Below are 23497 nucleotides of genomic sequence, written 5' to 3' on the forward strand. Positions count from 1 at the left end.
CAACTCTGTAAGCACACTTGCTCTGGTACTCAGTTGTCACAGCCAAGCCGCCAATGGTGCTCAGTGAGCATATGCAGCTCTGGTACTGCCAAAGCCCTACTTTCAAAGTTAAGCAAGGGAATTTGAATTACAAAACCAGATCTCCACATTATCTCTGGAGAGTCAAAGGAATGGAGTGACAGCCAGGGTTATCACCACCAAATCCTCATCACCCAGGGCATACTTCAGGAGACCCCTGGCTTCTGGAGACGACCACATCCTGAAAATACTGCCGTTAGCAGGGGGATGTAATGCACGGCCTGCATGCTAAGAAATTCGAGATGTTCAGCTGTCTCTTGATTAAGGGACATGGGTTTTTAGAAGCACGGAGACTGACAATACCCTTTGCAGAAAAACAGACTATAAAGATGTACACTTTTGACATCCAGGCCGTAGCTGTCGGGGGTCACCTGGCACTGGCTGGACAGTGTGCAGGCCACAGCTGCAGACAGGAGCATTGGTCAAAATCTGCACAGATAAGAGTGACAACCGGGTCTGCTTGCACTGCAGGCAGGGCCTGGAGGAAGCCACTCACACCCGATTGTACCTCCACACTACCCAGAGCAGGGCTCACTGCCAGGTGGGTGGAAGTCTTGGTATACTGTCATGGCGATGGGACCTGCAGCATGGCTTAAGGTATACTCCAGCCAGGTCTCATTAATTTGGAATGAGAAGGACATTTAGATTATTCTGGTTTGGGTCTCTGCCTTTCAATCAGTTGCTGAATGAAAGTTCTATGGTAATATTTAAGATATCCATCAGTTCAACTTCAGGGCAAGGCCAGGTCAGGCCTCCTCTCCTCTATTGCTTAGGGTCTTAGCTGGGGTCATCTTTGTGGATTTCTGGGAACTTCTCTAGTGCCAGGTGTCTTGCTAACCCCGTAATGGCTCACTCAATCAAAATATCTTTCCTTGCTCCCATCTCTGTCTTTCCGCCATCTCAACTATCCCATTCCCTCAAGTTCTCCCCCCTTCTCCCCTCATTTTCCTCTTCTGTCCTCCCTACTTCCCCCCACCCCCATGCTCCTAATCTTGTCAGGAGATCTTGTCTGTTTCACATTTCCAGGAGGATCTGTGTATGTTTTTCTTAGGGTTCACCTTGTTACTTAGCTTTTCTAGGATCATGAACTATAGGCTCAATATCCTTTGCTTTACAGCTAGTATCCACTTACGAGTGAATACATATCATGTTCATCTTTCTGGGTTTGGGTTAACTCACTCGAGATGTTTTTTCTAGTTCCATTCATTTGCATGCAAATTTCAAGATGTTTTTTTTTTCCCCATTGAGTAGTACTCTAATGTGTAAATGTGTTACATGTTCTTTATCCATTCTCTGGTTGAGGGGCATCTAGGTTGTTTCCAGGTTCTGGCTATTACAGATAATGCTTCTATTAACATAGATGAACAAGTGTCCTTGTAGTATGATTGAACATCTTTTGGGTATATGCCCAAGAGTGGTATTACTGGGTTCTGAGGTAGGTTGGGTCCCAATTTTCTGAGAAACCACCATGATTACCAAAGTGGTTGTATAAATTTTCATTCCCAATCTTACTCCACATTCTTTCCAGCATAAGCTAACATTTATGTTTTTGATCTTAGCCATTCTGAATGGTGTAAGATGGTATCTCAGAGTCATTTCAATCTGCATTTCCATAATGGCTAAGGATGCTGAACATTTCCTTAAGTGTCTTTTGGTAATTTCAGATTCTTCTGTTGAGAATTTTCTGCTTAGTTCTGTCTGTATCTCACTTTTAAAATTGGATTATTTGGAATTTTGATGTCTATTTTCTTGAGTTCTTTATATATTTTGGAGATCAGTCCTCTGTCTGATGTGGTATTGGTGAGGTAATGTCTGCCTTTGAGGTTGAGGTGTGTTACTTGTATACAGCGGAAGGCTGGATCTTGCTTTCATATCCATTCTCTTAGCCTGTGTCTTTTTATAGGTGAATTAATACCATTGACATTAAGAGATATTAATGATCTCTTAATTATTGATCAGTGGTTGTTAATTCCTTTTATTTTTTGGTGGTAGTGATTGTGTTTCCCCTTTTTTGGGGTTTGATGGTGTGATGTTATCTGTTCCCTGTGTTTTTATGGGTGCAGTTAGCTTCCTTGGGTTAAAGTTTTCCTCCTAGTACTTTCTGTAGGGCTGGATTTGTGGATAGGTATTATTTAAATCTGGTTTTGTCATGGAATATCTTGTTTCCTCCATCGATGGTGATTGAAAGCTTGGCTGGGTATAGTAGTCTGGGCTTGCATCCATGGTCTCTTAGTTTTTGCAGTACATCTATCCAGGACCTTCTGGCTTTCATGATTTCCATTGAGAAGTTGGGTGTAATTCTGATAGTTCTGCCTTTATATGTTACTTAACCTTTTTCCTTTGCAGTTTTTAGTATTCTTTCTTTATTCTGTATGTTTTGCAATTTGATTATTATATGGCGAAGAGACTTCTTTTTTGGTCCAGTCAATTTGGTGTTCTGTAAGCTTCTTGTACCTTCCTAGAAATATCGTTCTTTAGGTTGGGAAAGCTTTCTTCTATGATTTTGTTTAATATATTTTCTGTGCCTTTGAGCTGGAGTTCTTCTCCTTCTTCCATTCCTATTATTCTTAGGTTTGGTCTTTTCATGGTGTCCCAGATTTCCTGGATGTTTTATGTTAGGAATTTGTTGGATTTCCTCTATGTATCTTCAACCCCTGAGATTCTGTCTTTGATCTCTTATATTCTGTTGGTTATTCTTGCCTCTGTAGTTCCCATTCATTTATCTAGGTTTTGCATATCCAGAATTCCCTTGGTTTGTGTTTTTTTTTTTTATTGCCTCTATTTAAGACTTCAAGTCTTGAAGTGTTGGCTTCACCTGTTTGTTTTTTTTTTTCTTGGTTTTCTTGGGTTTCTTTGAGATTTATTAATTTCTTCCAATTTTTTGTTCATCGTTTCCTCCATTTCTTTAACGGAGTTTTTCATTTTCCCTTTAAAGGTCTCCATCATCTTCATAAAGTTACATTTAAAATCGTTTTCTTTTGTTTCTTCAGGTTGGGTTCTGGTGTTACCCTGTTGTTTTTTAGGTTGTTGGATGAATTCTTGCATTGGCACCTACCCATCTCTTCCTTCAATTGATGCTGGCAAGTGTCTTTGCATCTTGGTCCAATCCTTGTAGTAACTGTCTCTGTCTTGGGAACTGTTCTTGGTCTTCTCTTAATTGTTACTGTTTGTGTCTCAGGGGTTTTGGAGCAGCCTACCTTCAGGACACTCACCTGCTAGCTGGTATAGAAGCCAAGGTAGGTGGGGATGGATGCAGGCTTTTGCCTCAGTATGGAGGGCCTAGAGAGTTGGGTGTCCTGCTGGGTGACTGTCACTCACCTCTTCGTCCTCTTTTGTGTAGTAGCAGGCTGTGTTTCAGAGTTCCACTGAGGTTGCAGGGGATAAGATTGTTTGGGGTTGGGGTGGAATTTGTACCATGCAGGGTCTGATGGTTGGAGGGAGTGAGGGTAATGGAGCAGCCTACCTGCATTCAGGAATCTCTCCTGCTGGCTGGCTAAGAAGCCAAGGGAGGTGGGAGAGGGGCCAAGGGTTTTGCCCTGGTATGGAGGGCCTAGAGAGTGGAGTGTCCCACCGGGTGGCTGGCCACTCACCTGTTGGTTTCCTCTGTGTAGTAGCAGGCTATGTTTCCAGAAATAATACAGTCTTTACAGACAGGTAATGAGAAGTTATCTGAAAGTATTCATGCTATTGAAATTGACAATCATAATGTGTTAAAATGTTATAATAAGCTAGCAGATAGAACATCCCTCCAGGAAGGCAACCTACATGCCATCCAAATAATCTGTAAGTATGGGAAGATATCATTAATGAAAAAATTTAAAACGTTGGAATCACATGTGCAGAGTGAGAATCAGAAATTAATTGATTTGATGAAGTCATTAGGAATATTCACAGGTCCAAGAGATTCAGACTTTAAAAAGACAGTGACAAAAAGATTTGAATTGATTGAGGAACTTGTCAGAACTGATAATCAAGGAGAGGAGGTACAGGCAAAGGACAATAGTAAAGATTTATTTAGCATTGCTGGTACCTCTCAGAGTCAGAGATAACTCACCAAAAGTTTTAGCTACTTATCCTGCTGCTACCTATGAAAAGTCAGCAAATACTCAATACCTGAAAGGATATACAGAATGTAAATGGGAACCTCTATGTATGAAATAAAAGATATCAAACAAACAGCAGTATTCTATGGCATGCATTCACCATATGTAAGGGAGTTGGTAAAGGCTTCAAGAAATAGGGGTACTCTACATGATTAGCATCAATTATTCTTAGTTGTACTAGAAGATGGGCTGTAGTTACAGTGAAAGTGCTATTGGAGAGAGGAGGCTAAAGCCCTGGAATATCAAGGTAGATCTAGAGGATTTGAGGCGTCCCAAGATCAAATTCTCTGTGAGGATCATTATGCTGATCCAGATAGTCAAGCTATGTACAATGAACACATCTTGTCCATATGTTTTACAATAGCCTTGAATGCTTGGGGTAAGATTCAAGAACTAGAAAGAAGAATTGAACCATATAGTAAGCTCACACAATGACCAAGAGTACCCATTTAGTGACTTTTTACAAAGACTAACTAAAGATGTACAAATAGGAGTAACAGATCCAGTAGCTAGATGAGTACTTATTGAATCCATGGCTTTTGAAAATGCCAATTTAGAATGCAAAAAGTTATTTGGGCCTTTAAAGGTCAGATCAGCACCAATGGATGAGTGGATCCTGCACACAGCCCATGTTGAGTCATTTGACTATAATTCTGAGGCTTTGGTAGGAGAAGCCATTTCCAAAGGTATGAAGAGACATCAAAAAAACAAATGTTTTAATTGTGGTAAAATAGGCCATCAGAGAAAGACTACTGATAACATACAGTAGTCTTTCTAAAGCTCATATTTTATCAATAGTAAATTCTTCTAAGGCTTGTATCTTATCAGTCAAATTTTCCTTATTTTTATTAGTAAATCTAAGACTTGTATCTTATCAAACTTTCATGTTTGTCACTATTATCAAACCAGTTTTTAAAGGATAAAATATGACCAAACTGTAATTACCTTCAGCATTACGTCAATCTTAGCTAAGTTGGTTTTCCACTCATTTTTTTTTCCCAATTTGGAAGTCCTCCATAGTAGCACTGTACAGATTCCTAATTGCCTGCATTATGAAATTTTCTATTTTGAATGTGGGAAAGATCTTTCTTTCTCTTCCTTCCTTCCTTCCTTCCTTCCTCCCTCCCTCCCTCCCTCCCTCCCTCCCTCCCTCCCTCTCTCTCTCTCTCTTTCTTTCTTTCTTTCTTTCTTTTCTGAGACAGGGTTTCTCTGTAGCTTTGGAGCTTGTCCTAGAACTAGCTCTTGTAGTTCAGGCTGACCTCGAACTCACAGGGATCTGCCTGCCTCTGCCTCCCGAGTGCTGGGATTAAAGGCATGTGCCACCATCTCCCGGTTTAAGATTTTTTCTTTTCAACATTAACTCCCTCCTTAAGAATTTCGCAGGTGTCTCAGCAAATCTGCTGACCTCTCAGTTTGTCCACAGCAGCAAAGGCAGTGTCAAGCTCAGTATCTCTTCCACAGTTCCCAAGCACGAGCCTACCTTCTGGAGTCCCCACAAGCCCTGCAAGCAGTGCCAGTGGCAGGTGCTGGCTCTGTGGTTGTGCTCCAGGTTGGAATGCCAGATGCTGTTTTTCCATCTGCTTATGGCGGAGCCTGATCTACTGATATTTTAACTGCTGTCCGCAGACCCATGGCCTAGCAGTCAGTGATACTCCACTCAGGCCTCAGTCTGGCAGGGCTTCTGGTCCTTCCCGGCATCCTCTCTGTTGCTGCTGCCAAATGTAGTTTTAACTAAATCTCTATCATTCTGCTTACCAATAAGAACTGGGACTCAGCTGTTGGGGTGAAAATCTGCTGGCTCACAGAAGCCAAGAAGCAACCAGCTGACCTTCCTTTTTGGCCTGAGATCCAGCAAGAGAATGTCTCTCCAGACATCCCAAACAAAGACCCCAAAACTCCAAGTCCCTCCCTACTCCTTCCTGTGCAACTCTCCATCCAGCTTCCGGGCTCCTCTGTACTCTCTGTGGCTAATTGCTGTCAACTTCTTGTTGGCTCCACTCCGATTCAAGGTTGATTTTAGTAACACAGTCTCGGGTTTCACAGTGTGGCCAAATATCTTGCAACACACAGAAAGACGTTTGCACAGAGAACAAGAGACTTTGGAACATTAAGCCCTAAATGAGATGTGTTCATCTAATCCTTCCCCTTAGCTCAGGGAACCCCATAGAAGAGGAGGTTGAAAGAGGGAATGGAGGATACAAAGAATACAAGTCCCTCCACATCAACATGAGCAAAGCTCCTATGAACGCACTGAAGCTAAAGCAGCATGCGCAGGGACTATCTGCAGCGGGTCACTCTGTGTAGATATTATGGCTTCCTGTTTAGTGTTTTTGTGGGATTCTGGGTGGACAGAAGAGAAAGTCTCTGACTCTTGTGCGTTCTCTTTGGCTCCTTTTTTTCTGTTGGTTTGTTCTATCCAACTTTGATGTGATATTTTTTGTTTTAACTTATTATATTTTGTTATATTTTAAAATAGAGGATGAATGACTGAAAATCTAGCCACTGGGGGGTAGATGTTAACAACTGAACGTTTATACCTACTAGGAGAGGGAACATCAGTTTTCTCCAAAGGAATGATATTTGGTCTATCATCCATTCCAGGGCAAGTCTCATCTTCAAGAGTAGTGGACTAACAAAGAATGAGCTTCACAAGTTTTATGTGTGTGCATGTGTGTGTATGCATGTGGGAGTGTGTGTGTGTGTGTGTGTGTGTATGCTTTTATTTGGTTACAGTTTTTTTTTTCTTTTTGGGTGTTGCTTTCTGTATTTTGTTTCCTAGGTTTTTTTTTTTTTATGTTTTTGTATTAGATTTTGTGGGTTTTTTTGTTTAAGAAAGAATACAATTGGTTGGTTATGGAGTAGGAGAGGGTATGGAAGGACTCGGGGAAGGTGAAGAATATGGTCAAAATATATTTAAATTTAAAATTTGTTTTAACTAATAAAATTAATTCTTATAAAAGATTCTTAATTTCTTCCGTGTTTGTTTCAACCTTTCCCTGTACATTTCTGATTCTTTCTGTTAACTTAGGTTATTTCTTTGTTATTAGTAGGGTCAAGGGTTTATCACTCTTATTTTCTCAAAGAATCAGCTCTTAGATCCATTTAATTTTTGTTTTTATTTAATTAAATTTTGTTTTAAAAATTCTGTCTATTGAAATAGTTTGTTTTGTTCTTATATATATATATTTTTTAAATTCTTTAGTGGCATTAGGTAGTTTATTTGTGCACTTCCTGATTTTTTAATGCAGGCATTTAGAGCTATAAATCTTCTTATAGGAACACTTTTAATTGTCCTAGAGTTTTTATTATTTCATATTTTTAATCTTCATTTCATTCCATGAATTAAAAAAATTTGATTTTTTCTTTGACCCTTTCATCATTCTGTAAAAATTATTTAATCTTGATGAGTTTGTGTACTTATTAGAGATTTGCTTGCTGCCCATTTTAAGTTATTTTGCAATATGGTCAGGTAGAATAATGGAGTTATTTTAATTTTTCTGAATTTGTTTTGTATCCCAGGATATCTATATTAGAGAAGTTTCCATGGACTGCTGAGTAGAATGAATTTTGTTTCAAGTTTGGGTAGAATATTTTGTAAATATGTGTTATATCCATTATGTAATGTCATTTAATTCTGATGATTGTTTTTGTTAAGGTAGCCTGCCTGTCTATTGAAGAAGGTAGGATACTGAAATCACCTACTATTAAAGGGTTTAAAATAACCTATGTTTTTTTTTTTTTTTTGAGATGGGGTTTCTCTGTTTATCCCTGGATGTCCTGGGATTAATCTGTGTCCTTAATTCCAGTAGCACACTTTTTATGAAGTTATGTGCTCCAGAGTTTGGTACATATATGTTTAGGGTTGTAATGACTTCTTTATTAACTGTTCTCTTGATTAGAATGGAGATCCCTTCCTTATCTTTCTAATTAGTTTTAATTTGAAGTCTATTTGCCAGATATTAGAATGGCAATGCTTGCTTCCCTTCTGGTTCTGTTTGGAGTTCCTTTTCTATCTTTTTACTTTAAGGTGGTGTCTATCTATAAAGACGAGTTTCTTGTATACTACTTTTTTGTTTCTTAGTCAGGTCATCAACTCTGTCTTTTAATGGGAGAACTGAGGGCATGGATATTGAAAGATATGATTGAAAAGTTTGTGTTGACAGCAGTTTTTTTTTTTGCTATTTATGTTCTTAGTTGTATTTTGTATTTTAGTAATTATAGCTTCATTTTATTTATACACTCTCTTGGTTATGCTTATTACTCTATTCAGCCTGAAATATTGTTTCCTGTGTTTTGTGTGTGGGTTGTCTCCTGGATATCAATCCTTTTAGCCTCATTGGTTCACGAAAGGGTTTTCTTCAATCTTCAATCATGGCAGGTGGTTTTGCTGAACTCAACAGTCTAGTTTGTCAGGTAGGATCTTTCAGAACTTGGAGTGCATCGCTCCAAGTTCTTCCAGCTTCAAATTTTCCACTGACAAAACAGCTGTTATCCTGATGAGTTTTCCTTTATATGTGATGTATTTTTTTTCTGTTGTAGCTTTAAATATTTTCTTTGTTCTGCATAGTCTGATATGTTGTAAGGTGTTTCTTCTGTGGTCTTATCTCCTCTTGTATATGTATGTTGTCACTCAGTTTGGGGCATTTCACTTTTATGTTCATGTCATAGAACTAGCCTTTGCCACTGGCCTGGAATTCTTCCTTGTCTGTCTATAATTAGATTATTTTGTTCTTTCATGGTGTCCCCTGTTCCCTGCATGTATTTTTTCCTGTGCTTAATTTTTTAAACATGTATTTTTTGCTTGTGTAGCTCAGAGTCTTGGTATTCAATCTTCTACGTGAGCCATTCTCCTTTCAGGCTTTCCTTTGAGTTTTGTACTTCGGTTAATGACTTTTTCAATTTTTTCTTCATTTCAGCTTGAGGACTCATCAATATTTCTATCTCTTCATTGAATTCTGACTTTAAATCTTAAACTTCTGTCATTTTGTTTAGTAGTATATTTGTTACTTCTTGGACACCATTCTGGCCTGTCTTAGACTGGGCCTGTGGGACTATAGTTAGGCTAGGTAAAGCTAGTGCATGAGCTTTTTGGACCTAGGCCAGGCACAGCCAACCTTCGTCTGCAGCTACACTTATAGATTTGGAGACAATGGTATGAACAGGAAGAAGGAGTCACCAGATGGAGTCAGGGCAATGGGTCTTGAGGAAAGTGAGTCTGGAGATGGCAGAATGACCGTGGAGTAGATGAGAGAGGAAAGAGAGACTTACTAGTCAAAGATAGCTCAAAAAAAAAGTGGATTCATAGATGAAAAGTCTAGGACTATGAACTGCTTGCTGAGGGCCACGTCTGGGTCTTTGGTCCTGTTGCAGCTGGGGTATGTGATGATGTCCATGGCCTATGTTGCCACAGGGTGTCATAGAAACCATGAATGTTGAAATCCAATGGGATGTTACAGCAGGAGAGCTGGTCCCACACCCCATGAGAAAGATGATCACTTGGGAGAAATGGCCCCTCCCCACACCATAACCTCTTTGGCATGGGCCTAAAAGAGCTGGCTCCGCACCTCTCCTGAGGTAGGCAGTCTCAGTGGCCCAGACTGACCAGTTCAGCTACAACCCTATAGCATGATTAATAAAAACCCAGAGACAGATATTGGCGGTCAGCTTGAAGGTCAGAAAAGCAAAACAGCCAATCACTGGCTCTTACCTTTACCTCAGTCCAAAATGGCGATCCTGCCTCCAGGAATCCTTAGAATGAGACTGCCTTGAGAGCTGTCTCCTCCCATTTTATATTCCTCTCTAGTGCTGGGATTAAAGGTGTGTACTTCTATCACCTGGTTTCTATGTCAAACTATTGTGGTTACTGGGGTCAAAGGTGTGTATCACCACTGCCTGCTCTGTAAGGCTGACTAGGGCAACTGTTTTACTCTCTGATCTCCAGGAAATCTTTATTTATTAACATACAAATGAAATATTACTACACCACCCAGAGTCACATCCTGGGCCTTTGGTTGGTCCACCCTAACTGGACCTGCTGAAATGTGTGAAGGGACTGGTCCCGTGGAACAATAACCACAGGATCTCCATGACTTAGGGCAGCTGCAGGATACCAGTGACGATGGTGTGCCAGAGGCCTTGAACCACACCAATGACTCATTGCAAAGAATAATTTGTGGGAGGGACTGACTGGACAGAAGGGTACACTGAGGACTTTTAAGTTTCAAAGTAGAGTGAAAGAAATCTTCACGGTTCGGATAACTTGTCATTCACTCAACTTTCAAAGCCTGCAGACTACCTTCCCCTGGGTGCTCATCTGTATGTGTGTAAAGTCTTGTGAAAGACTCCTGTGTATTCAGTTGGGGACAGCAGTCTGAGAACAGAGGGGCACTGGTTGGACTGCAATCTTATAGCATGTTTATTTCCTCAGAAGCTCTCCTCCTGTCGGTATTAGCAAAGGTCAGAAAGATTTGCTCCAGTGTCACTTGTTTGAAAGAATAGTCTTCTAGATTGAACAGCTCTTTAGCTTCCTCCATAATTCCAAATACCTTAAACAAACAAATAAAAGGCAAAATTATCATGCAATATCACTAGGTAACCCTTTCCCCACCCGACCTTCCCCAACCAGGACACAAAGATAAAAGGAGCTAAAAAGCAAAAAGGAAAGACAACTGAAAAACATTAACAAACAGCTATCCTGCACACCCCTTCCCCTCTTCTACTTTCACATGCTGTTGGACAGAATCTGTACATGGAGCCCAGGCTGGACTCATATTGGAGATTCCCTTGCCTCAGCCTCCAGAGTACTGGGCCTGTAGGCTGGCCTATCCATGCATACCTAATCAATCATCCTCATTCTCTTGCTGAACATGACGTAATAATATAATTTGGGGGTCAGAAGATTTAATCCATTAAATTCAGGTGGCCTTAAAAGTAACTTAAAAGTTTCTAATTCTCTGGTAATCGGATCCTCATGCATATGCTTAAGTCCCGTGTTTTCTATATGCCCTCTATTAACACGTTAGACTGCCATGAACTTTACCCTTCCCCAGCAGATTTCCTTGCTTGGAATATAGTAGCCAATAATCCCTTGAAACTCCTGGTTTTTGATGTTACCTAAGAAGAGAAAGATTTTTGACAAATTAGTAATGGAGAGGATCATAATGTTTCTTTTTAATAAAAAAATACATTGTTTTATAGTGTTGGCTAGCATGGAACATGCTATATTGTCCAGAATGGCCTGGAACTTTCTATTTAGCTCAGGTTGAGATTGAATTTATGGCAATCCAACTGTCTCTAATTCTCAAGTTCCAGGATTACAGGTGTGCATCACCACACCTGGCTTTGGACCCTACTATTTTGTAGTTTTGAATAACTCCTCGGTAATTTCTATTTTAATTTTTCACACAAATGGAAGAGAGAATATGTGCAGTTAATACAAAAGATATAATCTGCAAGATTGTAATCATTAAAAGGGATGACTGTGATTATCTCAATAGATTTACTTCTTTTAAAAATACTGACTTATTATTATTATTACCTATATATTATTTTTATTAACTATAGCTTGAAAAATTGCAGAGGATTGACCAATTACATTTGGAACAATTGGTAACTCATACGATCAGTTACAAAACCTGAGATTTATATGAATCCTAGTGTTTGGTACCAATACTGTAGCCACTTCTAGTTAGTAGGATACATTGGGAATCACCACCAGTGGAATGAACTGGGATTAAAATGTTTTAAAGGCAAGCTAAAATACATGGCAATAAGAATAGCAATTCTTTTGTAATGAATCCATACACAAAATTATGGGTAGTTTTCAAGTTTTTTAGTGCAAAATATATTAACTACACATAAATAGGGTATCAGAGTATTATTACAAAGAATCTATGTTTTTTTTGAGGAAGTAGGCCATTGAGACAGGTTTGGAGAGTTCCACCCTTCCCTTTTGCCCTCCTCACTTTGTGGTTACTGTGCCATGCCGCCCCAGTCATTACAGATTACCCCCTCTGAACCACAGAAAATAACCTTTCTCCTAGAAGCTGCTTTAGTTAGAGTATTTTATCACAGTGCAAAAATGACTGACATCTATAGTTTGGTGGCCCACAGTAAAGCTAAAGGTAACTGACACTCGCCACTCTCGATGGCGTCTGTGTTGTGATCAGACTCATTTTCTCTTCCTTAAAGGCGACCACTTTCCCTGGCTTCTATGGTTAAGCATCTCTTAGCTGTTCTTTATTGTATTATTGCATAAGAATGAACTCCTAGATATAATTGCTTTGTTTTGAATTCTCTGTGCTTTGCATGATAGCACACATACGCCACATATTATTTTTATCTATATTTTTCACTCAAATACGTTGTCATCTGTAGCCATATATTACTAATTTCTAGTAGTTGTTTCAGCAGTTGTGGGCATAGAGAAGGGCATCTACACTTGCAGACTGCTCCCACCACACAGAGGACTTGTATCAACAGGTAGCTGCAGAGTAACAGCGTACGACCGTTAGCTTAGTTCATAAAGGGCAACACATTTTTCATCTCAGTGTTTTCAGTGCCATTTTATGTTCCTGCATTGTGAAAACAATATTTCCATGTAGCAGCAAACTGTCAACAGCCATGTGGACAAATCTCTTTCATATCAGATCCACCAGGACCAACGAGACATCAAACGATTCCACACCATGAAAGACACTGGACCAGAAACACTCAGCTAAGCCATGGAAATTATGAGATAATAGGTGGTCACTACTGTTTTGACTACTGTTTTCTTTTCTGTAATTTGTTATATAGCAATAAATATATATCCAGCTTGGAGCTATTATATGTATATAATTTTGATTTGAACATTGTCTACATTCTGAAATTTTTGTAAAAATTAATTTCTAAGAATGTATTGTTACCACAAAAATTTCAAGTATTTTTTATCCTGTCAGCCATAGATATGTGTGTTCCTCTTATGCATTCTGTGCTAGTTCTTGGTGTGGTTAGTCATCTACATGTTAACTGTCTTGATGATGGACTAAATGATAATATCACCTTATATGCGTCCTGACTACTTTGGTTATTTCTTACAGTATAGAAATCACACCCTCCAGAGCCTTCAGCTCCTAGACTGCTGACAGTACCGAAGTGACCACTGGCTATGTCCAGCCTGGCTGCGGAGAGTGCGCGGTCTTGTTGCTGGCAGTGGTTTCAGTCTACTTGCTTATATTTTGAACTTCCTGGAAGACACTGTCACTCAGTTTTTGTTATAACATTGTCTCTGTGTTTTCAGTCTTTTTATTCATGAGCTCTATTTTGTGTGTGTGTGTAAAATCTCAAGATTCAATACTAGGATACCATAAACATTTGCCACACCATAGTCATTTGGTTTTAATTTCAGTGGACATAATTTTCACCTGTGAAGTTTTTACTTTTTTGAAAATTGTATTTGTCCTTTTTCTTAAAAATTCTTTACCAAAACATAACATATACAAATTTTCTTTTTGGAGCTAACATCTCTCTATATAAGCCTGGAACTCTCTATGCAGACCAGGCTGGCATCACACTCATAGAAATCCATCTGCTTCCGCATCCTGACTGCTGGGATTAAAGTTGTGTGCTACTACATTCAGGCCACAAATAATATTTTTAAGGTCTTGTACATAATTTTAGTTAACTTAAAAGAAGAGGCCATATTTTACAATTCATTTTATGAGAGGAGAGAACCTTGGTCCCCAAATTAAGCAATACTAGTGCCAGGAAAGGAAAATTAGACCAATACACTTCTGAGCACAGACACACACATTAATCAAACATTAGCAATTCAAATCTATAAATGTTTAAAAGTAGAATACATCACAAGCAAGTGAGATAATATTGTAGGAATAAAAAGTTGACTAACATTGAAAATGAAGGTAACTTTCCATAAATAGAAGAGAAAAATAATAAAATTCAATGCTCATAAATAATTAAGATTCATGGTAACTTAGGAAAAAAATAGCATTTCAAGTAATCTACCCTATTAACTTTGTCCAACTGTGGTATCGGGGACTGAACCCAGGGCTTCACACATATTACACAAACAATGCACCATCAAACCACACTACACAGTCAGTTTTTACCTTTTGTTTTGAGAGAATCAGGTCACCCAAGCTGGCCTTAAACTTGTGAGGCCCCTGCCACAGCTTCCTGAATAGCTGGTTACAAGTTTATACCACAAAACCTGGTTTCCTTATATACTTTTTTTTTTTTTTTTTTTTTTTTGGTTTTTCGAGACAGGGTTTCTCTGTGGCTTTGGAGCCTGTCCTGGAACTAGCTCTGTAGACCAGGTTGGTCTCGAACTCACAGAGATCCGCCTGCCTCTGCCTCCCGAGTACTGGGATTAAAGGCGTGCGCCACCATCGCCTGGCCTCCTTATATACTTTTAATAGTCTTCTATGTCTTGATCTCCAGGTATAGTAATGAATTCGTTCTTTAAGTCCTATCAATTTTTGCTTCACATATTTAAATGCTCTTTAAGGACTGATATACATTCTTGCAATTGATCCTTTTACCACACCGATGACACTGACTACTCAAGTCAGAGATCTTTTGCTATAGTTTGAATGTTTTCCCTTGAAACTCATGCTGAAGTTTAGCTGCCATTTTAATGCCGTGTAGACGTGCAGCCTCTGGGAGGTCATTAGATGAGCTCATGGGGATGTGTCCCCTAGGATGACAGCAATGGCTTTATGAGAAGAGGGAAATAGATGAGTGTTATCAGTCAGGTTCGGTCTGTCTCCCCATGCGATTACTTATGCCATGTTATGACAGAGAGGGAAGGTCATCTTCCAGAGTTGAGTGGATGCAGGATCTTTAACTTCCCAGCGTGCAGAGCTGTGAGCAAAGCAAACTTCATTTTCTTCTAAACTACTTAATGTCAGGCATCTATTCACAGCAATAGAAAACTGACTAAGACATTAATCAAGCCAAAAGTATTAAATGGCATGTCACATCTCTGCCTAGTGATCAGAATACAGTAGTGGAACCAGAAAGAACCAGAATCCTGGGACAAATGATGGTATTAGTGTACCACGTGGATGGTGATGTGCTGACTGAAGCTAGCACAGAAAACTGAGTACATCTACAGCCAACTCCTGCTCCTAAGGCTCAAGGAACATTAAGGAAGAGAGAGAAAAGGTTGTAAGAGTCAGAGGACCAGGAAGTCTGCTGTGAGGCTGTGTCTCTTAGAAATGACAGGCATGCTGGACCCATGACACTTCACCAATATGGCTGAATAATGGCAGTATGAGTAGAGATGTTAATGCAAACGGTGGGGGTTGGGGAGAGTCTCACTGTTAGGAAAGAACTGTTAGCAACTGAAGATGGCTAAGAGAGGAAGGATTAGTCTTCCCTGGGGATGAGCCCACTAACTGTTTATCCAATACAAAGTGCTCAGCCCTCAATTCACATACATACAAGCCACAAAAACAAACTAAGTAGATTGTATTTATATGTTTTTCTGTTTATACAACAACAATAGTAATAATAAAGGGCATCAATTAGAGGAAGTGAGGGGGCATAGGAGGGGTTGGAGGGATGAAAGAGAAGGGGGAAGTAAAAGTGATATAATTATATTTTATCTAAAAATATTAAAACCTCAAAAAATGAAGGATAGCTTTCCCCCCAACCCCAATGGCTCAGAGGCTCTTCTCCAACCTTTCTTCTCTCAACTCATCCCATCATCCCAGCCTCCAGCACCAGCAGCATTCCCTGGGAACATACCAGCTGAGACGGCCAGGGAAACAGGTAAACTGACTGAAGCCCTTCACCATTCCCTCCTCCCCTCCTAATCCAGTTCCCCAGTCTCGCTCATAGCTGTGCAACAGAACACCTGTTGCAGCCTTCTTCATCCCCTGCCCACATCTTCAGTGGATCCCACAGTCCTTCCTCCCCACTTGTTGCTTTATCCCAGCCCCCACTCCCTATTAATACTAACCCGCAGACCACTGCCAGGGAAGCAGGCAGATGACTGCAGGTCTTCTTTCTCCTTCTGTTCATTTCTATCTAACCCCCCCAATCTCATTCTGAGCTCTGCAGAAGACCTTCTGGGGTGACCACACATCACTCTCTTTCCCACGGAGATGAAATAAGCAGATACTGGTGGAACACTCTTTTCTTCCCTTCCGTAAACTCTTTCAGACCACTAGCCTATCTGGAACCCCCACTGGCCATACCTACCAGGTCCACAGAAAATTTCCTTATGGCAAAACACAGCCTCCACACTCTCCTAAAATTCAGAGAGGAAATAGAAACCAAGGAATGGAACACCCACCCAACAAAGACAAAACCAGACAGATATCAGCACCTAGAACTATAATTTTTCCAATCTCAGATGCCTAGAAGCCAGCATGAAAACACAATAAGTAACAGCCAGGACAACATGTTTCTACTAGAGCACGGAAACCATACCACAACAGGCCCTGAATCTTCCAACATAGCTGAAGTATCAGAAAAAGACCTTAAAGTAGCCTGAATGAAGATGGTAGAGGTCCTTAAAGAGGAAATTAATAAATCCCTTAAAGAAATCAAAAAAAAACACAAATGGGAAAGGAAATGAATAATACTGCTCAAGATGTGAAAATAGAATGAAAATCAATAAAAGAAAAAGAAATGGAATTCTGGAAATGAAAAATTTAGGAATTTGAATAGGAACTATAGAGGCAAGCTTCAACAGAATGCAAGAGAATCTCAGGCATTAAAGACATGATAGAATAAGAGGATGTATCTGTCAAAAAAAGTTAAATTAAGAAAATTCCTGACACAAAACACCTAGGAAATCTAAGATATCATGAAAGACCAAATCTATGATTAATAGGAATAGAAGAAGGAGAAATAAACCCAGCTCAAAGCCACTAAAAATATTTTCAACAAAATCAAAGAAGAAAAATTTCCTAACCCAAAGAAGGTGACGCCTATCAAGGTGCAGGAAGCTTACAGAACACCAAATAGATTGTACCAGAAAAGAAAGTCTCCTTGGCATATTATAATCAAAACACTAAACATACGGAACAAAGAAAGAATATTAAAAGCTGCAAGGGAAAAAGAACAAGTAACAAATTAAGGCAGACCTTTTAGAATTACACGAGACTTCTCAGTGGAGACTTAAAAATCCAGAAGGGACTGGCCAGATGTCCTGCAGACTCTAAGACCATAGATGCCAGTCCAGACAATTATACTAAGCAAAACTTTCAGTCACCATAGATGGAGAAATATGAGACATTCTATGATAAAGTCAAATTTAAGCAATATTTAATCTACAAATATAGACCTACATGAGGTGCTAGAATGAATAATCCAACTTAAGGAGGTTAATTACAACCATGAAAATACAGGGAATAAATAATCTCAGACTAGCAAAATCAACAGAAGTAAACTCTCTCTCTCTTTCTTTCTCCATCACCACTCCAAATAATAACAACAACAAAATAACAGGAATCAACAAACATTGGTCGTTGATATCTCTGAATATCAATGGTCTCAATTCTCCAATAAAATGACAAAAAATAGACTTCAAACCAAAAATCACAAAAGACAGCAAGGACACTGCATAGTCATCAAAGGAAAAATCCACCAATATGACATTTCAATTCTTATTATCTATGCCTCAAATACAAGGACATCCATGTTTGCAAAAGGAACTCTACCAGACTGTAAATCACATACTGATCCTCACACAGTTAGTGAAAGACTTCAGTACGCCTCTCTCACCAGTAGACAGGTCATCCAGACAAAAACTAAATAGAGAAATGCTGAAGCTAGCAGACATTATGAATTAAGTGGACCTAACAGATATTTACAGAACATTTCACCCAAGCACAAATGAATACATCTTCTCCTCTACATCTCATGGAACTTTCTCCAAAACTGATGATACACTTATACAGAAAACAAATCACAACAGATACAAGCAAACTGAAATAACTCCAGGCAACCTATCAGACCACCAAGGATTAAAGCCAAGGATCAACAACAGAAAACAACAGAAAACTTAGACTCATGGAAACGGAACAACTTTTTACTGAATGAAAACTGGAAATTGGGGACTTCATAGAATTCAATGAAAACGAGAGCATAACAAACCCAAACTTATGGGATACAGTTCATTGTGTGGTGCTAATAGGAAAATTTGTATCAATGAGTACCTACATAAAAATCTAGCAAGAACTCATAGATACAACTTAATAGTACACCAGAAAGCTCTAGAACATAAATAAGAAATCACACACCCAAAGGAGTAGATGGCAAGAAAAAAATCAAACTCAGGGCTGAAATCAATAAAATATAAACAAAGAGAACAATACAAAGAATCAACAAAACAAAGAGTTGATTCTTTGAGAGAATCAACAAGATAGAAAAAAACCTTATCCAAACTAACTAAAAGATACAGAGAGAATATCCAAATTAACAAAATCAGAAATAAAGGGGGGGCATAACAACAGACATAAAGGAAATCCAGAGAATCTTAAGGATATACTTTAAAAACCTGTACTTCACCATATTGGAAAATCTAAAAGAAAATTTTACAGTGGGTACCACTTACCAAAGTTAAATAAAGATCAGATAGATAACTGATTTAAAGAAAGCAGCCATTAAAAGTCTCCCAACAAAAAAGGCCAGTGCCACATGGCATATACTTTTAACACAGAATTCTACCACATTTTCAAGAAAAGCTAATGCTAATACTCCTCAAATTATTGCAAAAAATAGATACAAAAGGAACATTTCCCAATTCATTTTATGAGGTCACAGTTACTCTGAAAGTGAAACCACATAAAGACCAAACAAAGAGAATTATAGACCAATTTTCTTTATTAACTTAGATGCAAAAATACTAAATAAAATATTTGCAAACTACATTCAAGAATACATCGAAAAGATCATCTGCCATGATCAAGTAGGCTTCATCCCAGAGATGCAGGGATGGTTCAATATATGAAAATCAATAAATGTGATCCACTATATAAATAAAGTTAAAGAAAAGGACACATGATCATTTCATTAGATGCAGAAAAGGCTTTTGACAAAATCCAACACCCCTTCCTGATAAAAGTCCTAGAGAAACTAGGGATACAAGAGGCATACTTAAATCATAATAAAGTCAGTTTACAGCAAGATTATGGCCAACATCAATTTAAATGGAGAGAAATTCAAAGCAATTCCACTAAAATCAGTAACAAGACCAGGTTTTCCACTCTTTCCATACCTATTCAATACAGTACTTGAAGTCTTAGCTAGAGCAATAAGAAAACTGAAGGAGACCAGGGGATTCAAATTATACAGAAATGATGTGGGAGTGTCATATATCAATCTGTTGATTTCATTGGCTGAGCAATAAAAGAAACTGCTTGGCTGGCCCTTAGCTTAGAGCATAGATGGGAGGAGGAAACAGAATAGAATTCTGGGCGGAAGAGGAAGTGAGGTCAGACTCTGCTCTGCTCCTGGAGAGACCCTACAGCTCTGCTGGAGCAGAGACACCATGCTCAGCTCTCCCAGGCAGCTGCAACCCACGATGGACTTAGGCTAGAATCTTTCCGGTAAGCGCACCTTGGGGTGCTTACACGCATTATTAGAAATGGGCTAGACCAGGTGCGAGAATTAGCCTATAAGGGCTAGAGTATGGGCCAAGCAGTTCTTTAAATGAATACAGTTTGTGTGTTGTTATTTCGGGCATAAGCTAGCCAAGCGGCCGGGGTGTTGGGGACGCAGCCCCGCCGCTCCTATTTCAACACAGAAAGAAGTCAAAGTATCTTTATTTGCAGATGATATGCTAGTATGCATAAGCAACTTTAAAAATTCTCTTGGGGGAACTCCTACAGCTGATGAATCACTTTCAGCAAAGAAGCTGGACAGAAAATTAACTCACAAAAATTAATAGCCCTCCTATATACAAACGTAAAATAGTCCTAGAAAAGAATCAGGGAAGTGACACCTTTCATAGTAGCTTCAAATAATAATATAAACTCTCAAATAATATAAAATATCTTGAGGTAACTAACCAAGCAAATAAAAGGCTTATATGATACAAACTTCAAGACTTTGAAGAAAGAAATTGAAGAAGATATAAGAAGATGGAAACAGCTCCCATTTTCATGGATCATTATGATTAATATAGTAAAAATGGCCATCCTACCAAAAGCAATCTACAGGTTCAGTTCAGCCCCCTTCAAAATTCCAACACAATTTTTCACAGATCTTGAAAGATAATTTTAAGCTTCATATGGAAAAAAGCAGGATAGCTAAAATAATCCAGAACAATAAAAGAATGTCTGGAGGACTCACCATTACTGACTTAAACCTGTACTACAAAACTATAGTTTATTTGTAATAGCCAGAACCTGGAAACAACCTAGATGCCCTTCAATGGAAGAATGGATGAAGAAAGTGTGGAATATATACACATTAGAGTACTATGCTGCGGTAAAAAACAATGACTTCTCGAATTTTGCATGCAAATGGATGGAAGTAGAAAACACTATCCTGAGCGAGGTAACCCAGACCCAAAAAGATGAACATGGGATGTACTCACTCATAATTGGTTTCTAGCCATAAATAAAGGTCACGGAGTGTATACCTGGTGAACCTAAAGAAGCTAAATAAGAAGGTGAAACCAAGGAAAATCATATAGTTATCCTCTTGGCTATGGGAAGTAGACAAAATTGCCGGGGAGAAAACTGAGAACTTGGGGGTGGGGTGGGTTGGGGATAAGGGGGGACGGGGAGAGAAAAGTGAGAAGGGGAGGATTGGGGGAACTTGGGGAAACAGGAAGATTGGGATAAAGGAAGGTTGGATAGGGGAGCAGGGAAGCACATATCTTAGTTAAGGGAGCCACCTTAGGGTTGGCAAGAGACTTGAACCTAGAGTGGCTCCCAGGAGCCCAAGGCGATGTCCCCAGTTAGTCCCTTGGGAAGCTGAGGATAGGGAACCTGAAATGACCCTATCCTATAGCAATACTGACGGATATTGCCTTCTCTTGGGGTTCTTTTCCCTCTGTTGATTTGCCTTGTCCAAATTTGATGTGACGGTTTTTGCTTTACCTTGTATTTTATTTTATTATGTTTGTTATCTCTTAGAAGCCTATTGTTTCCTCAAGAGAGACAGAAAGGTGAGTAGATCCAGATGGGAGGGGAAGTGGGAAGGAACTTGAAAGAGTAGAGGGAGGGGAAACTGTAATCAGAATATATTGTATGAGAAAAGAACCTATTTTCTATAAAAAGAAAAAAATTAAATTAATTCTACATATTAATTCATACTAGCAACTTTAGCTTATTGATTTTTTTCAAGGAACTATTGAAAACCTCTGCTATCAGTGAAAATCTCTTAGTAAACAACAGGGAAAAGTTCATAGAAATTATTAGAATGAGCTTGGTATAAGGGTTAAATAAATACAACTAATTCAATGAGATCTATAATTGAAAACATGTAGCAGGACAGTGAATATGACTTAATAGTCATGAGTCTATCATACCTATGTTACCTGGGAAAGTTGCTTCAATAAATTTTTTGAATTCTTTTACTTTATCTTCATTCTTAGCAATATTGATCTTTACTGTTAGAGTGTACACATGACCAAACCGCTTTCTGACGTGCTGGGGGCTGCCTAGGCATGTAAACCTCCCATTTACCATGATGGCCAGCCTCGTACAGAGTGCCTCACACTCTTCCATTCTAAGAAGAAAAAGAAAATATTCTGAGGAGACTCTTTCAGAGAATAAATGGAAATAGCTAGGGTTGGAACACTTAGCACTGAAAGCCTTGGCATTACAGGTGGTCACGACTAAGATCATATGGGACAGGGACATTTGGAAGCTTACAGCAGTACACACCTAAGTCCTCATAGTCCTGACTGAAATTTATTCCATCCTACACCCATTGCAGCAACTTCCAGTTTCTAACCAAGCTTCCAATGGCTCTTACCTGTGAGAAGTTATGATGACAGCTTTATCAGTCTTACAGATCCATGTAACTGTGTCCCACAGCAGATGCTGAGCTACTGGGTCCATGCCAGTAGATGGCTCATCCAGTAAGGCAACTGAAAACTTTCCCATTAGGGCGATAGCAGTGCTCAGCCTGCGTTTGCTTCCACCACTCCGTAATGTGAAGAAGAAAGAGTAATATATGTTGTTAATTCATAGGATTGTTTTTACATGTAGAATTCTGCGATATGATTCAAACTGATGATTCGTGTGTGTGTGTGTGTGTGTGTGTGTGTGTGTGTGTATCTCCATGGAGATATAGGGACTTTTTTTTTTTTAAATACAAAGATTGTTCTGAAACACATCCAAGTGGGACATATTGTTTTCCTGATGTCTGAGCCTTGGCAGAGAGTTAGGTTGTTTCACAGTCACTACCTCCATGTGCCAGAGAGGTAGAAATGGGCTTTGTGGGCATTCACTCTAAACAGAAAACGTACAGGATAGGTCACTTATACAACAACACAGCGTCTCACCTGTATGTGCATATAAGCTGGTCAGCAATGGGTTCCAGGTGCATTGAATGAAGAAAGGTTTCCACATACTCTTTAATGTCTTGCTCTGGAACCCCCCACAGCCTAGAGTACATGATCAGCAGTTCCCGGCCTGTCATGTGGTTCAGTACAGATTCGGACTGAGGACAGTAACCAATTCTTGACCTAATCTGAATCAAGAGGGTAATTATGAGCAGTAGATCCTTGTCAGCTATTCCACGGAGCCTAAATCTCAAAGGGATGAGGTATAAGACGTGAAGCTGTTTAACTCTCACTACTAAGAAAATCTGATACTTTTACAACTTCCACTAAGAATGGTTTGCTCTTTCGCCTTCAGCATCTTTTTACAGATGGAATTCAATGAAGTAAAATAAGGTATCAATATCACCACTAGCTGGAAATATATATGCACACACATATAATGTATATATATATATTCATATTACTATGATGTGCCTCAAAAAGGCCTTTGTTTGAGTGTTTAAGAGAGAGTGAGCATTGTTAATATCCTTATTAAAGTATTTCGTTTACAGCAATGGTCCAGTAACTTCTGTTAGATCAGCTCTCTCACAGATAGGAACTATAAGCTGCCTCTCAATATACATATGCAAAGTAAATAGGAGTACATATTTTTATGTATTTAATCAAGTTAATGCTAAAAGAATTAAGCCAACATATCACTTCATAACTAATATGGAGTAAAATTTATGTAGAATATGAATTCAGCCATTCCAAATGCCTGTTAAAATACTTAAAGGAATATAACAGAATTAAAATTCTCCCAATGCACTATTAATAATATCTAGGATATAATCTAAAATTA

At 39.0% G+C, this 23497-nt stretch overlaps 1 protein-coding gene across 1 annotated transcript in view; it reads right to left on the reverse strand.

Moving 5' to 3' along the window:
- Positions 1-10585: 10585 nt before the first annotated feature.
- The window catches only part of LOC126502276 (phospholipid-transporting ATPase ABCA3-like), a 114815-nt gene continuing 101903 nt past the window's right edge, over positions 10586-23497 (reverse strand). The window contains exons 26-30 of the mRNA XM_050143146.1: positions 22657-22844; positions 22125-22295; positions 21685-21875; positions 11221-11294; positions 10586-10726 (exon numbers count right to left, since the gene is read on the reverse strand). Coding sequence (XP_049999103.1) covers positions 10586-10726; positions 11221-11294; positions 21685-21875; positions 22125-22295; positions 22657-22844 — 765 coding nt within the window. The remainder of the gene's footprint in view (positions 10727-11220; positions 11295-21684; positions 21876-22124; positions 22296-22656; positions 22845-23497) is intronic.

The sequence above is a fragment of the Alexandromys fortis genome, unplaced genomic scaffold, assembly GCF_014885135.2.
Source record: "Alexandromys fortis isolate MF-2015 unplaced genomic scaffold, M_Fortis_MF-2015_v1.1 scaffold_45, whole genome shotgun sequence".
Classification (NCBI taxonomy): domain Eukaryota; kingdom Metazoa; phylum Chordata; class Mammalia; order Rodentia; family Cricetidae; genus Alexandromys; species Alexandromys fortis.